The 16,938-nt window shown below is 50.7% G+C and overlaps 1 protein-coding gene and 1 pseudogene across 1 annotated transcript; both read right to left on the minus strand.

Moving 5' to 3' along the window:
* Nucleotides 1–240: 240 nt before the first annotated feature.
* kpna4 (karyopherin alpha 4 (importin alpha 3)) lies at nt 241–10,380 on the minus strand. Its single transcript, XM_067247000.1, has 17 exons — nt 10,198–10,380; nt 8,801–8,845; nt 7,721–7,810; nt 7,587–7,616; nt 6,993–7,045; nt 6,762–6,857; nt 5,638–5,723; nt 5,397–5,483; nt 5,127–5,296; nt 4,914–4,958; nt 4,640–4,771; nt 4,364–4,492; nt 3,712–3,816; nt 3,447–3,518; nt 3,006–3,168; nt 2,651–2,745; nt 241–2,361 (listed from the first exon to the last, which is right to left on the minus strand). Exons 1-17 carry the CDS (start codon nt 10,264–10,266, stop codon nt 2,263–2,265), a joined length of 1,566 nt encoding a protein of 521 aa, XP_067103101.1. The 5' UTR covers nt 10,267–10,380; the 3' UTR covers nt 241–2,262.
* A 4,493-nt stretch (nt 10,381–14,873) lies between these two features.
* Nucleotides 14,874–16,938, minus strand: part of LOC136951363 (protein phosphatase 1L-like) — a 20,205-nt pseudogene continuing 18,140 nt past the window's right edge.

Raw genomic sequence — 16,938 nt, forward strand, 5'->3', positions numbered from 1 at the left:
GTTTTCTGATAGGCATTTAACTCTAAACAACTCGAGACAACTATCATTTCGGCAGACATCTTCCCTCAGTATGTCTGCGCCTCGTCTATTAATTGTATTTAGCGGGACAAGACAATCCCTTACTTCTCTGCGTGAGAAACGGTTGAAATGCGTGAGTCTCACGGCGAATGCGTGAGACAGCTCTATAAGTGACATAGCCTACAATGAGGCCTACAAACAGTTGGGACGACCACATTCATAGAAAAAAACACAACGGCCATTTGGGTTTCACTATTTATTTTTAGAAGACAACCTATCCCGTAGTCTATCTCCAACTGGTTCAGCAAACCACATGTTCTTCCTTGTCATATTTTTTTATTTGAAACCCCATCTTTGCTAACAAGGAATGCTGCCAAAAATACCCTATGTTCAACAGAAGGTTATGACCACAAAGTGTAATCCATTACTACAGTGTTTTGAAATTAATACAAAGAAAAGATGGGCCTAAATGGTACAGACGGGTGAGGGATTGGAGATGACAGAAAGTACAGCAGAAATGTTCATAAGTTTAGAGGGAATTTTATACTCTGCTGTATCATCTTGCAACAGCATCATTATTGCAACTCCTTAAAAACTGATTTATTTTTTCTTCATCCAAATCGTCCCCAAATGTCTTATTTAGCAGATTACATTACTAAATATAAAATAAACGTTTATGGTTGGATGGTGCATATCATAGAAGGCGTGTGCAGGTCTGATTTGAGAGTTTAGTGCACTCCTTTAAAGATGAATTCAGGCCTTTACTCTGCAGTACATGTGCAAAATTGGTCAGATTCTTCTGCAATAAGGAGACTAAAGTCTGGGGGGACGATGACACAGTTTACTAAAAAAAAATGACAGTGTACACATCTTAAGGGAACTAAAAAAAATATGAAATCAACTGTGCTAGAGTTTAGTACATGCAAGGTTATGAAATACTAAGTCACAAAATGGCCGTTGTTTTTATTTCCCCCTTGTGATGAGTCAGAGCTGGAAGCTATGGCAACCAAACTGCCAAGCACTGATTTCTGCTTAAATTGAAAGAAAAGAAGAACCCAGGAGATCATGCTGAAGACTACGATAGAGTCGTGGAGGCTTCACAGCATCAACTCTGTGTCCCGTAAGAAGCTAGCTATGGTGTGAGGTTAATTTACAAGCCTGGACACCTTTACAAGCAACAAAAGTAAAAGCTGAAAATTAAAATAAAAAAAGATTGACACTGGAGGCATAAAAGCAAGCCTAAAGCTGCATCAGAACAGGCACTGCTCCCTCCACACAGGCATGTCCAGTGTCACTTAATACTAACTTAATACACATTTGAATGAAACAAAAGAAATCCTTGCGATGTTTTTTTTTTTTTTGTCGTTGCCAAAGTTGCTCCTTTCTAGGGAGGCGAGGCCCCTCCCATTCTGGAGGTGGAGCCTGTTTTACTTCCTTGTTCCTCCATGCTTGTTCCAGATGATTGGAGGGTTTATTCTCTGCGTTTTCATCTCGTCTGACACTCTCCAGTCACGCACACAAACACGCACACACACCACTCGTCCGCTCTTGCACACGCGACGCTGGCCTCCTAGCCCCGCCCATCGCCACAGGGACAGGGGGCGGGGACACGCCCAATCGAGGATTTCTGATTGGAGGAGATGAACCTGGCTCCCCAGCATTGAGTCCAGACATTCATACACGATGGGTCCATTCACTCACACGTCTGACAGCGTGGCCGATTGGGGGGAGGGGAGCGCGGAGGGTGGAGCCCCCTCTGGCCGGAGGCTGAATTGCGATATGGTTCATCTTACGTCTAAGTTGTGTTTTCTTTTTCGTTGCCTCCAAATTTGTCTTGATTATTACGTCTGTCTCTGGGTGTACTCCCTGTGGACACGGTGGTTTTCAGGGTTAGGAGACGACAGCTCGGACAACACGCTGGTTAGGAGGCCACGCCTCTCTCAACTCACTCGATGTAGATGTTTTGTTTGTTTAGCAACATGTAGCCACTCACTCACTCTCACCCACTCGCCATCTCAAACTCCATTTGGGCTCTTTCCCCCCTGGAATGCCAAATGAAATCCGCACATATTCTCTCAGATAAAGATGCAGCCATGGATCCCACGAGCCAAGCACAATGGATCTAATTTCTCTCACACTCTCGCGCTCTCTCTTTTACTCTCTCTTTCTCTCTCTCTTAATTTTGTTTTATGTTAAACAGAGTGCTGCATCGCCAACAAAACTCCGGCTCGCCCCGCCAGTCCTCTAGAAGTGGAATCCCTCCGCCGGCAGGTTGGTGCTGGAACTGAAACCATAGCTTCCTCCCTGGAGCGGCTCTGGAGCCAGACTGGAGTCCTCATCCACCTGCAGGGCCGGGGCGGGTCAGGGGGGACGGGACGGGTCAGGGGGGACGAGGCAGGGGGGACGGGGCGTGTCAGGGGGGACGGGGCGTGTCAGGGGGGACGGGGCGGGTCAGGGGCAGGGGGGAAACAGATATTAGATGGATAAAGACATGGATAGATGATAGATAAGAGAGATGAGATGGATCGATACAGATGACAGATAGATGAGAGAGATAAGAGAGATGGATAGATACAGAGATGACTGATAGATGACAGAGGACAGCCACCATGGTGGACCAGGGAAGCCTTACATCATCAGAAGAGAAGAACTGATCTATAATCTCGTAGGCCAGTTTGTAGATGTCTTCGTTCTCATGGTTCTGCAGCTGCTCCACCTTCTCCAGACCTGAGATACCAGAGGACACACTTCAGGCTTTCATCCACAACATTCATCCAGTCACTGCAGCCAGGACCTGTTAGAACCACGCTGGACTTCAGAGTGTTTGGCTGCACTGTGCTGTCATATTGTAGTGAGATATTATTGTTGTACTGTAGTTGAGATAGAGATTCATCTGTGCTTTCTGTATGTGTGGGGGGGGGGGGCTCTAATCTTGGTCCAATGGCCGAGCCTGCAGCAGAGGCTTCTGGGTAATGTAGGCGACTAACCTCCACACTCCTCGATGAGGTTGGCGATGGTGTCTGCCTCTTCGTCAGCCATCTTGAGGATGTTGCTGAGGCCGTCCAGCACCACCTGCACCACCTGGGCGTCCTTCACCGTGAGCAGGCTGCAGAACGGAGGGATCACCTGCTTCTCAATCAGGTGCGCCACCTAGGGGAGGGGAGGGCAACCAGGGTCAGAGGAGGGTGTGCACGGAGGATGTGAAGAAACAGGAAGTGGCTGAGTGAGGGTGTGGGGAGAGCTGGGGAGGGAGGAGCTGGGGAGGGAGGAGCTGGGGAGGGAGGAGCTGGAGAGGGAGGAGCTGGAGAGGGAGGAGCTGGAGAGGGAGGAGCTGGAGAGGGAGGAGCTGGAGAGGGAGGAGAGAAAGGAGGACGAGGACAGACAGAGAGGAGGAGGACAGAGAGAGAAAGAGCGAGAGAAGGTCTCACCTGGTCCTTCCTCCCACTGATGGTCAGGTTGCTGATGGCCCAGGCTGCTTCCTTCTGGGTGCCAAAGTCTCCCTGAAGACAACAGAACTCATGAATATATATACACACACACACACAACAGAACTTTTGAATACACACACACACACACACACACACACACACACGCACACACACACACACACACAACAGGACTCAAACACACAGCTACATTACCAACACACACACAGTTTCATAGCTGGAACGGCACAATGAACAGTGTGGGCACCTTGTCCAGCAGGTGGATGATCATGGGGACCAGCTGGGCGTCTATCACAGCCTGCACCTGCTGCTGGTTGCCAGCGGTGATGTTGGACAGGAACCACACTGCCTCCTGATGGAGGGCAGGAGAACAGCAGCTATCACAACGCACTCTCCACAGAGCAGTGAGGCCTCCCACTGTGTGTGTGTGTGTGTGTGTGTGGCTGAGCTGGATCAGACTCCAGGGGCCTCTAAAGGGGCCCCTGGCCGAGGCAGGTGCTGGGGGCGGGGCAGGGCGGTCCTGAGGCTCTCCTCATTGGCTGTGTCACGATGGCCTCTGTTTGAGTGACAGGCCTCAGATGCACTCCGATATCAGCAGAGACACGAGGGTGTCTACAGCACCCTCGCCTCCGCCCCGAGGTACTACACACACACACACACACGCACACACACCCACCCCCACACCCACCCCTCCCCTCTATACTAGACACATATGAACCATCTTCTTCTTGCGGTCGTCTGGGTCTGGATTCTTGTTGATGAAAACCTTCTGGAAGCTATGATCCCCTCAGTCATTCTCTCTTCCACACAACTCTCTCTCTCTGACACCTGCCTCTGATCTCATCACCTCCAGCGTAGCCAGCCACACAGAGGTGTGTGTGTGCGTGTGTGTGAGGTACCTTGTTGATCTTCTCCTTGGGGTGTGTGAGGAGAGAGGGGAAGTGGCTGAGAGCTTCACAGTTCAGTACCACCTGGGTCTGCTCATCTGTACCAGTCACTATGTTCCCCACCGCGCGCAACGCTGCAGTCTACACACACACAAGAGAGACAGACAGACAGAGGGAGTGATGAGTGACCAACTGTTCTGATGCTTCTATGTGAACGTCACAGCTGAAGAAACCGCTGGTCTATCCTCCTATCAGGAACCTTGACCCCAGCCTGACCTGTGACCCTACCTGAACTTTGACCTCCTGGTGGCTGAGCAGGGGCACCAGGTGAGGTGCAATGCTGGAGTCGATCACCATCTGGATCTGCTCGTTCCCTGCATCAGTCAGGTAGGACAGAGCCCAGACCGTGTCCACCAGGATCTACACACACACACACACACACAGTTAGGTGATCTACCTGCAGACTCCAGCTAACTACCAACACATTCATCATGTGACACACATTCATCATGTGACACACATTCATCATGTGACACACACAGCAAGTTTGTGCTGTACTCACGTTGACATCAGTGTGGTGGATCAACACACACAGAGCTGGCAGAATCTGAGAGAGAGAGGAGAGAGATCAGGTGAGATGGAGAACAGTAAAACCCTCAGATCAGCAGGTCTGGTTCAGTAGATGTGAGACAAGAGGACAGCTGATCTCCTGCAGGGGACCAGTACGGAGACACACACCCCTCCCTCACACCCCTCCCTCACACCCCTCCCTCACCTCCTGGATGGTCTCCATGGGGGGCGGGGGGTCCTTGTGGCGGCAGAGGTTGACCATGACCCAGGTGACGTTGCGGAGGAAGGTGATGGGGATGGAGGGGCTGATGAAGGACAGCAGGGGCTTGACCACACCCAGGGAGATCACGTAGTCCCTGCACTGAGGCCCGTCACCTGCACACACACTCACATTATCTCCAGGGACACTGAGAAACACACACACAAGTACATGACACACACACACACGGGTAGATAGCAGGTGGAAGTAACTAACCGATGATGTTCCCCAGGGCCCAGACAGCCTGTTCACACACGTTCTGGTGAGGAGAGTGCAGCAGCCGTAGGAACAGAGGCACCGCATCTGCACCAGGACACACACACGCACACAGTCAGCTCTCCAGAGCTCAGTATAGTTGTAGCTGACAGCATTGCCAGACTTCTGGACTAACCTGCCAGCAACATCGGGGGGCGTTAGGGTTAGAAGGGGGGTAAAGAGGGGTCCGGGGGGTACGTACTTGACTGCACCACGGCCTGTGTCTGCTCTGAGGTTCCAGAGGCGATATTGGTGAGAGCCCAGGCTGCCTCAAACTGGAGAGACGGGCTAGGGGGGGAAAGAGAGAGAGAGAGAGACAGAGAGACAGACAGGCAGACAGACAGAGAGACAGGCAGACAGACAGAGACAGACAGAGAGATACAGACAGAGAGAGACAGACAGAGACAGACAGAGAGACAGAGAGAGACAGAGACAGGCAGACAGAGACAGGCAGACAGACAGAGACAGGCAGACAGAGCGAGAGGGGAGAAGAGAAGAGGAAGGAAGAAGGCACAAAGTGAGCAGAGAGGGATGACTCATGTCTCATCTTAGAAACATTCGTCACATCTGCTCTGCCAACCCACTGCAACATCATTTAAAAATCAAATGATTTCTTTCTGGCCCCTCTGTGTCCAGGTTCCCCCAGTACAGCCTCCAAGCCCCCCCAGTACTGCCTCCCAGCCCCCCCAGAACAACCTCCTGGCCCCCCAAGCACAGCCTCCCAGCCCCCCCAGTACTGCCTCCCGGCCCCCCCAGAACAACCTCCTGGCCCCCCCAGTACTGCCTCCCGGCCCCCCCAGAACAACCTCCTGGCCCCCCCAGTACTGCCTCCCGGCCCCCCCAGTACTGCCTCCCGGCCCCCCCAGTACTGCCTCCCGGCCCCCCCAGTACTGCCTCCCGGCCCCCCCAGAACAACCTCCCGGCCCCCCCAGTACTGCCTCCCGGCCCCCCCAGTACTGCCTCCCGGCCCCCCCAGTACTGCCTCCCGGCCCCCCCAGTACAGCCTCCTGGCCCCTCACCCCCGCACAGCCTCCAGGCCCCCCAAGCACAGCCTCCAGACCCCCCAGAACAACCTCCTGGCCCCCCCAGTACTGCCTCCCGGCCCCCCCAGTACTGCCTCCTGGCCCCTCCCCCCGCACAGCCTCCTGGCCCCTCCCCCCCGCACAGCCTCCTTGCCCCTCCCCCCGCACAGCCTCCTGGCCCCCCAAGCACAGCCTCCTGGCCCCCCAAGCACAGCCTCCAGACCCCCCAAGCACAGCCTCCTGGCCCCTCCCCCCGCACAGCCTCCAGGCCCCCCAAGCACAGCCTCCAGGCCCCAGGGCTTACTTGTCGTCTCTGTCAAGACAGTGCACCAGGATGGGCAGGATGCCAGACTTGATGAGGTCGTCTATGGGAGGGTTACGGTCACTGGACAACAGCTTCCTGAACGCACAAGGCAGAAACAAGGTGCCATCACATCAGCGTATCCGCAGAGGAAGGTGGAACATACATTTGGGGGTTAAACAGAGTCATACAGTCATGGGGGGGAGGGAGGAGGAGATAGAGGGGAGCTCCTACCTGGCAGCCTGTACAGCACTCAGCTGGACTCCCTGGTTATCACTGGTCGCATTCTGCACCAATCACAGAGACTCATCAGTTACTCAGAATGAATCTAATCCAGACTACACTGACTCCACGTCTGTCTAATCCAGACCACACTGACTCCACGTCTGTCTAATCCAGACCACACTGACTCCACGTCTGTCTAATCCAGACTACACTGACTCCACGTCTGTCTAATCCAGACTACACTGACTCCACGTCTGTCTAATCCAGACTACACTGACTCCACGTCTGTCTAATCCAGACTACACTGACTCCACGTCTGTCTAATCCAGACTACACTGACTCCACGTCTGTCTAATCCAGACTACACTGACTCCACGTCTGTCTAATCCAGACTACACTGACTCCATGTCTGTCTATACCAGATTATACTTGACCATGCTTCCTGCGTTCCTTGCGTAAATTATAAAATACAATAATTCCATTTTAAATACATCACACAATATAACCGTAGTGCATTAATATCACCATACCTTGCCTATATAGACCTACCAACACAAGTGTCAACTCTGTAAAGTATGTAGACATGATTCATGCTGTACTTACTTGAACTATTGCTTCAAGAGAGGTATTTTGCTGTAAGAGAAGCAGAACAGTATTAAGACGACACATTTGAGCGCTCACAGATCGGCTGGGCTTGCTGCATGCTCTGCTGGTCAGAGCGGGAGATGTGATCCTACCGATCTGAAGTCGCTGTCGGCGTCAGAGTCCTCACAGAGGTCCTCGTTGGGGACATTCCTCCTCTTCAGTAGATGCTCGTCTCTTTTGTTCTGCAGGAACAACAGGAGGTTACACACTTAAATATACTCATTGGTAGAGCATGGGGATGGGTATAGCTCAGTGGTAGAACATGGGGATGGGTATAGCTCAGTGGTAGAGTATGGGGATGGGTATAGCTCAGTGGTAGAGCATGGGGATGGGTACAGCTCAGTGGTAGAACATGGGGATGGGTATAGCTCAGTGGTAGAACATGGGGATGGGTATAGCTCAGTGGTAGAACATGTGGATGGGTATAGCTCAGTGGTAGAGCATGGGGATGGGTATAGCTCAGTGGTAGAGGTAGGATGGGTATAGCTCAGTGGTAGAGGTAGGATGGGTATAGCTCAGTGGTAGAACATGGGTATATCTCAGTGGTAGAACATGGGTATAGCTCAGTGGTAGAGGTAGGATGGGTATAGCTCAGTGGTAGAGGTAGGATGGGTATAGCTCAGTGGTAGAACATGGGTATAGCTCAGTGGTAGAGGTAGGATGGGTATAGCTCAGTGGTAGAGGTAGGATGGGTATAGCTCAGTGGTAGAGGTATGATGGGTATAACTCAGTGGTAGAACATGGGTATAGCTCAGTGGTAGAACATGGGTATAGCTCAGTGGTAGAACATGGGTATAGCTCAGTGGTAGAGGTAGGATGGGTATAGCTCAGTGTTAGAGGTAGGATGGGTATTTTGTCAATTTAACTGCAGATCAAGAGGTTGCAGGTTCAAATCGCCTTCTGCACAGTATGTCACTTTGGATAAAAATGTCTGCTAAATGAATATATTATTACAATATGTGTGTTCATGGTGACGTGCCTTATGGCCAAGGCCATGGATCCAGTTAAATAAATAGTGATGTTGGGTTCCAGTGAACTAAACATAGTAAAACCCTACACCAGCAAGCAAGATAACACTATAATAATAATTTCTGTGCTTAAAGTATTTAGGGTTAGCTAAAGGGACTAGAATCTATAAGGAAACAGGATAACGGGTGACGGTGCGTCCTTACCTTGCGAAGCTCGACCACAACTTCAGTTCTCTGCCTTCTCATAGTCTGAAATTCGAAGCAAAACCCGGTCTTGATATACATGTATAACTCAAGCGTGTAGGACAGGACATACAGTACAGCGAAGATTCCAGTTGAACGACGATCGTTTCTACCGCAAACAAGGCCCCTGGCGTTGATTACACAAGAGAAATGCACCCCATTACATGAGAACGTCAAGATACTGATAAAATCTGAATCCGGGGTAACATTTCCCCTCGCACAGAAACACGGCGACTACTATGGTGACAGGTCGCCAAAGCAATCCAGTCTCCCCATCTGTGTGTTTCATCTGGGTTAGATCTGTTCTTTGGACCTCAAGCAGCTGAAAAGCTGTGGCGATTGGCAAGCCTAACTATTTCAACAGCTACGTTTGAGCTGGAAGTTCATAGGGAGGGCCCTGCATTCCGCCATTGTTTTGGTGAGATGGCTGCTTTCCGCTACAATCACGCCACAAATGTGCAATATATCCATCCCTGTAGGGCTGATTCAAAGCAGAGAACGGCAGCTTCGTTAAACATTAGCAAGATAGCTAACATTTAGTTTTCTAGCCAGATAGTGGGTTTCATGTTAGATAGATTGAAGTCTGGCTCACAGATACTGAGAGTTTGTTACAGTAGCTAGCTGGCGACTAGCATCAGGCTAGCACGAGCTGTTTTACCAAGTTGCCAGTTCAGTTACACCATAAAATGTTGTGTTTACTTATATCCATTATTTATGTTAGATTTATATTAAAATAACACATAGTGTTGCGCAACAACGAGCTGGGCCGTCGTCATGCACGGAAATCGGTATGAATTTGATGCGTGTAGACTAATATAGCGCAGTATAGCTAGTTAGCATACCAAGCTACCGTTAATCTGGTTAGCTGGACGGGGGATGGGTGGCTAGCTAGCTGAAGCGGCACTTGTCTTCGTTTAAGTATTTTATCTTTTGCAAATTCAGAGAAGTATTAGCTTGACTATCATGTCACATATAAACATGTAGAGCTGTTGGCTTCCAGTCTGGTCTAAGATAACCTGGTATCCATTTAAGCATGTCAGACTGGTCGGCCCGGGGTATGAACTGGAGAGCGACACTAGTAGTCTAGAGAGGCGTTGCTAAGCAAGGTTAGCGGCCAGCTATCACTAGCTAGCCATCTAGTAAGCTAACTAGTTGGCAAGCAATCTTTTAGCGTTGATCTGAGTACCAAAACTCAAGGAGGTACATAAGAAGCATCTAGATGTTAAATTAAGATTGGATAAGGCCCAAGGAAGGGTGCAAAGTTACAGATCGTGGAAATTATAAACGACGTCACAGCGGAACCCGAAGGCGAAGCAGTAAAACAGAGAAGCACCTCGACGAGAAGCAAAATACTTTACCTCCAAATCGCGGCCTTTATTCTTGAAATTTTTCAACCGCTGGTTGTCCAGTTTCTCGTTGTCAGCCATGTCAGCAATTTTGGCGACCTTCAAAATATTATTTTAAAATGAATTGGCTGGCTAGCTATCTTTCTCTAGTTCTCTTTTCTCAGCCTTTCTGTTAGCTACCGGACTATTTTTTGCTGGTCTGACCGCGGTGCACACTGGGAATGCCGGTGGTGGAGGCGCAGCCTCGCTCTGGTGCGGAAGGGTGGGGAACCCCCTCCGTTCATCACGGAACGAGGAACACGCTGCTCCGTTAACAATCACAAGGGTGCGCTGGAGGCCAGAATAAAGTTGGCGATGCTCATGCCAACTAAATAAGGGTTATAAGTCCCTGATTTACGTTCCCTGCCATAACATTTAAGTTAGCTAAATATTTGCTTGAAAAGTTGAAAGGAAAATACAATTCTTTATTTATTTAAAAAATAGATAAAGCATATATGTATCAACGAGAACAGAGTAGTTATAGTGCATTTTTTCACAAGTAGGCCTACATAACAAACATAATTATTCAAAGTTGATCTCAAGACAGGAACCATGTTGAAAAAAACATGGCACCTAACACGTTTTAAGAATCACAAATCCATCCAGTCTTGGTCCAGTTTTCTAAATTGACAAAAACAACCTTAAGCCCAGCTAAGGTCTAGTGTTGGTGCAACATGATGAGTCCACTTCCGCCCTCACTCACTGAGCCTGAGGGCCATTACAGGACCCAGGACCATCTTAGCCCTCACTCACTGAGCCTGAGGGCCATTACAGGACCCAGGACCCTCATAGCCCTCACTCACTGAGCCTGAGGGCCATTACAGGACCCAGGACCCTCATAGCCCTCACTCACTGAGCCTGAGGGCCATTACAGGACCCAGGACCATCTTAGCCCTCACTTACTGAGCCTGAGGGCCATTACAGGACACAGGACCATCTTAGCCCTCACTCACTGAGCCTGAGGGCCATTACAGGACACAGGACCATCTTAGCCCTCACTCATTGATCCTGAGGGCGGCGGTAGGTCATCCCAGTTCCAGTGACGGCCTTTTGTGACGGATCTTTTCCCCCTGCTCTCTGATCCCAGACAGAGCTGTGAGCATCCCTACTGACAAATGATTCACTCACAACGTTCTGGCAGCATTGCCAGTAACCTTTCATAGCGAATGTTGTCCAACCGGTCGCATGAACAACGTTTCCACAACGTCCTCCTTCACCTCCAGCATCTCCACCGTCGGCATGGTATCCACACACTCTTCAAACTTGAGCTTGTAGAGCAGGGTGGACTTCCCGGCACCGTCCAGACCCAGCATCAGAACCTGAGTGTCACGTGGCCTGCAGGACGCCTGCACACACACACTGCACACCCATACTGCACACACACACTCAGGGATGACTGGAGAGAGATACTCAGGGATGTCTCTCTGGAGAGATATTCAGGGTTGTCTAGAGAGGGACACTCAGGGCTGTCTGAAGAGATATTGAGGGCTGTCTGGAGAGATATATTCAGGGCTGTCTGTCTGGAGAGAGATATTCAGGGCTGTCTGTCTGGAGAGAGATATTCAGGGCTGTCTGTCTGGAGAGAGATATTCAGGGCTGTCTGTCTGGAGAGAGATATTCAGGGCTGTCTGTCTGGAGAGAGATATTCAGGGCTGTCTGTCTGGAGAGAGATATTCAGGGCTGTCTGTCTGGAGAGAGATATTCAGGGCTGTCTGTCTGGAGAGAGATATTCAGGGCTGTCTGTCTGGAGAGAGATATTCAGGGCTGTCTGTCTGGAGAGAGATATTCAAGGCTGTCTGTCTGGAGAGAGATATTCAGGGCTGTCTGAAGCGTGTCTCCTCAGGGTCCTTATGTACACAGGCTCCTCCCACCATGGTGTTTTTCCTGGTCTGCTGCCGGTGAAGCTGTTTATACCTCCGGTGACCAGAGGAGGGGGGCGGGGTCGGGTTACCATGGTGCCACAGAGGGTCTGGACACCTGCCTCGGACCATCACTCAGCAGGAAGTCCTTATATGGAGCTGGAAGGGTGTTTTCTCTGGTCTCCTAGCAACAAACTGTTCTCCCCCTGGGGTTAACGGTTACCAGACATGACCGGTGGAACGTGACACCCTGCCGGTACGCATCACCACACACCCTGCCCTGCCAAGACCCAGGAGGGTTCCAGAAGCTGCTTTCCAGAAGCTGCTGATGAAGCTGACTCATCACCAGCGTGCTGATCAAGTCTTTCCTTACGTGACCGTATCAAAATCTTACATTATAACATCCATGTTTTCTTCCTGTGTTACAGTCTTGCATGTGTGCCTGTCCTACCCAGTGTGTTGCTCATGTCCTGGTCTGTCCTCCCCAGTGTGTTGCTCATGTCCTGGTCTGTCCTCCCCAGTGTGTTCCTCATGTCCTGGTCTGTCCTCCCCAGTGTGTTCCTCATGTCCTGGCCAGTCCTACCCAGTGTGTTGCTCATGTCCTGGCCTGTCCTCCCCAGTGTGTTGCTCATGTCCTGGTCTGTCCTCCCCAGTGTGTTCCTCATGTCCTGGTCTGTCCTCCCCAGTGTGTTGCTCATGTCCTGGTCTGTCCTCCCCAGTGTGTTGCTCATGTCCTGGTCTGTCCTCCCCAGTGTGTTGCTCATGTCCTGGTCTGTCCTCCCCAGTGTGTTCCTCATGTCCTGGTCTGTCCTACCCAGTGTGTTGCTCATGTCCTGGTCTGTCCTCCCCAGTGTGTTGCTCATGTCCTGGTCTGTCCTCCCCAGTGTGTTGCTCATGTCCTGAGCTCACCCCTGAGGGGATACATGATTTATTAAGGTAATATAAGGAGACTGGATCTGCTGATAAGAATGAATTTTAAATCCTTCCCTCTCTCTCTCCCTCCCTGATGCATTCTTCCGGTCGCTTGGTTTAACCCCTTGCATTCATTATTATAACTTTATTATATGTATTAATCAAATTATAACAACCATGTTATGATCAGTTGTCATTTAATGTTATCTTTTTGATTTACATATTAAAGTTTACAGATTTAATCTTTCTTGTTTTTTTTTTTTTATACTTTCAGCAAATTCACACAAAAAAAGTACAAATTCCACAGGGACATTTAGGAACACAGACATGGTACAGACATTATTCTGAAAGAATGTACAACTGAAAAAAAGCACATAAAAACAAGTAAATCTGCGTTTCTGTTAACCAGTTAGCAGACGAAGGACGGGAGATCTCACAGGAAACAGGAAATAGTATTTACATTCATTTTACAAATCCTTGTCTGTCTCTCTGTCTCTCTGTCTCTCTGTGTCTCTGTGTCTCTGTGTCTCTGTGTCTCTGTGTCTCTCTGTCTTTCTTTCTGAGAAACCCAGTAATATCTTATTTGTTTAAGAGAAACAGTTCACTTTGCAGTGCCTGCCTAAAACTTGATCCCAAAACATTCATGACAACTCAGCGTGTTAGAATGTTGTCAAGGTCAGATGATGTATTCATACAGGCTGCACTACAGTATCTACAGATGATGTATTCATACAGGCTGCACTACAGTATCTACAGATGATGTATTCATACAGGCTGCACTACAGTATCTACAGATGATGTATTCATACAGGCTGCACTACAGTAGGAACTAAAATGTTCATTTTGGCAACAAATTCATGAGGAAATAAAAAGTTTACAAAAATAAGGCAACAAGTATGTGTTTTCATTCAAGACATGGTGGTGACACGTTTACAGGAATCCAAAACTAAAAACCGGACTGGAACTGTTTAGGAGGGGAAATGAGGATGGGAACTGCAGCAGTGTTTCAGTTCTTCCTCTCTGATCTGAACCGAACCAAATCCAACTGTACTGAACCCAACTGAACTGATCCTAACTGAATCAAATCCAACTGTACTGAACCCAACTGAACTGATCCTAACTGAATCAAATCCAACTGAACTGAGCCCAACTGAACTGATCCTAACTGAACTGATCCAACTGAACTGAGCCCAACTGAATCGAATCAAACTGTACTGAACACAACTGAAGTGATCCTTACTGATTCAGATCCAACTGAACTGAACCGAATCCATCTGTGAAAGGCCAGTGTGCTGCAAGTGGTCGAATCAGAGGTGAAAGTTCAGATGGCACAGCATCACCTCTCCTGAGAAAATAATTCTGAACACAGACATGATATCTTTAACAACATGCTGCAGAGATGCCCTGTGGCCTGGAGATCATCTTTAGTGTTTAACATGTAATGACTTCGCCAGAGACTAGTATGCATGCTCATATTGATGTTCATATTGAATATTCTGCTTGTATTAACTATGAGGAACTGGTCAGCTTCTGCTTTTCAATGCAGTCTTCTGGCAAAACTGACACACACACACACACACACACCACACACACACACCACACATATCCACCCAAGCCAAACAGGACCTCAGATGTTTGAGAGTCCATCAGCACTAAGCTACGCTACGCTAGGCTAGGTCAGATTCTCCTTTCCTTTTTGATCTCTTTTCCTTCTTTCTTTCGCTCCTTTCCTTTCAGTTCTCTCTGTAGTGCTTGACAACAACATGTCTCCCGAAAACATTGATGAGAACTCAATGTTGTGAAAAAGAAGAATGACCATGTGGATGTTATAGTGTCGGCGTCAGAATGACACGCTAGTGTCTACTCTCGTCCCACCGTAGGGCTTGTATTCTATATCTTAAACCTATGCTTATACTGTACGTACATATATTCATAATCTAGACCCAGCTGTGGGGGTTCTGTGTTGCTCCTACTGGTCAGGAGCCTTGGCGCCGGCCCTTTGAACTTGACAACCATGACGGTGATGTTGTCAGGACAACCACGGTAGAAGGACTGCAGCACGATGCTCTTGCACCGAAGTGCGGCTCGTTCAGACGCTCGCGGACAAAGCGGACGGCCTCCTCGTTGCTGAAGGCGTCCCACAGCCGTCAGACGCCAGGATCAGGAACTCTGGCTGCAGCTTGTCCAGGTCGAAGGTCATTATGTCGGGGTCGGGGGATCACCACGTTCAGGTTCTTCAGGGGGTAGTCGCCAAGGATACGGGACATGGCCAAGATGCCCTGCACGCGCCAGGAGCCGCTGAAGCTGATGAAGCCCCCTGGTGGTGGGAGGGGGAACCAGCAGGATGAGAGAGAGAGGGGGGGGCAGGTGGTGGAGAGAGAAGGGGGGGCAGGTGAGGGAGAGAGAAGGGGGGCAGGTGAGGGAGAGAGAAGGGGGGGACAGGTGAGGGAGAGAGAAGGGGGGGGCAGGTGAGGGAGAGAGAAGGGGGGGCAGGTGAGGAGAGAGAAGGGGGGGACAGGTGAGGGAGAGAGAAGGGGGGGCAGGTGAGGAGAGAGAGAAGGGGGGGCAGGTGAGGAGAGAGAGGGGGGGGCAGGTGAGGGAGAGAGAGGGGGGGGCAGGTGAGGGAGAGAGAAGCGGGGGGCAGGTGAGAGGAGAGAGAAGGGGGGGGCAGGTGAGGGAGAGAGAAGGGGGGGACAGGTGAGGAGAGAGAAGGGGGGGCAGGTGAGGAGAGAGAGAGGGGGGGGGCAGGTGAGGGAGAGAGAAGGGGGGACAGGTGAGGGAGAGAGAGAAGGGGGGGCAGTGAGGGAGAGAGAAGGGGGGGACAGGTGAGGGAGAGAGAAGGGGGGCAGGTGAGGGAGAGAGAAGGGGGGGCAGGGTGAGGGAGAGAGAAGGGGGGACAGGGTGAGGGAGAGAGAAGGGGGGGCAGGTGAGGAGAGAGAAGGGGGGGCAGGTGAGGGGAGGAGAAGAGGGGGGCAGGTGAGGGAGAGAGAAGGGGGGGACCAGGTGAGGGAGAGAGAAGGGGGGTGCAGGTGAGGGAGAGAGAAGGGGGGGCAGGTGAGGGAGGAGAGAGGGGGGGCAGGTGAGGAGAGAGAAGGGGGGGCAGGTGAGGGAGAGAGAAGGTGGGGGCAGGTGAGGGAGAGAGAAGGGGGGGACAGGTGAGGGAGAGAGAAGGGGGGGCTAGTGAGGAGAGAGAAGGGGGGGGCAGGTGAGTGGGAGAGCAGTAGGGGGGGGGCAGGGATGGTGAGGAGGGGGGGACAGGTGAGGGAGAGAGAAGGGGGGGCAGGTGAGGGAGAGAGAAGGGGGGGCAGGTGAGGGAGAGAGAAGGGGGGGCAGGTGAGGGAGAGAGAAGGGGGTAGGTGAGGGAGAGAGAAGGGGGGGCAGGTGAGGGAGAGAGAAGGGGGGGCAGGTGAGGGAGAGAGAAGGGGGGGCAGGTGAGGGAGAGAGAAGGGGGGGCAGGTGAGGGAGAGGTGAGGCAGCAGGAGAAGACAGGAAACAGATGGTTTTTAACTTCCTGCAGTCAGAACACAGATGAAAGAAATGTTTCTTCTCTTAGACCACAAAGCCGTTCCTTTCATCTTCCAAACAAACTGTTAAGATATTCCTGTGAGAGGAAGGAGGCCTGGACTACGTGTGGTTATACTGGTTCACAATGTTCAAGGTCTGGACTCTACTGGACACAGTTCAGAGGAACAACACAACACTACACACTCAGGAGACAACCATAACCCTCCAAAACATATACAGAGAGTGTGTGTGTGTGTGAGAGTGAGTGAGTGAGAGAGAGTGTGTGTGTGTGTGTACTGTCTCAGATAACAGGAACAGTGAGCCTTTTACCAAATTTACTGGAAACTCAACCCATAATCAGTGCCTGGTTGTACAGGTTGTTTTAACAAGAGCCAGACAGATGTACTACCGACAGCGCCCACTAGGTGTCAGTGGTGAG

Source organism: Osmerus mordax, chromosome 11 (genome assembly GCF_038355195.1).
Source record: "Osmerus mordax isolate fOsmMor3 chromosome 11, fOsmMor3.pri, whole genome shotgun sequence".
NCBI lineage: Eukaryota > Metazoa > Chordata > Actinopteri > Osmeriformes > Osmeridae > Osmerus > Osmerus mordax.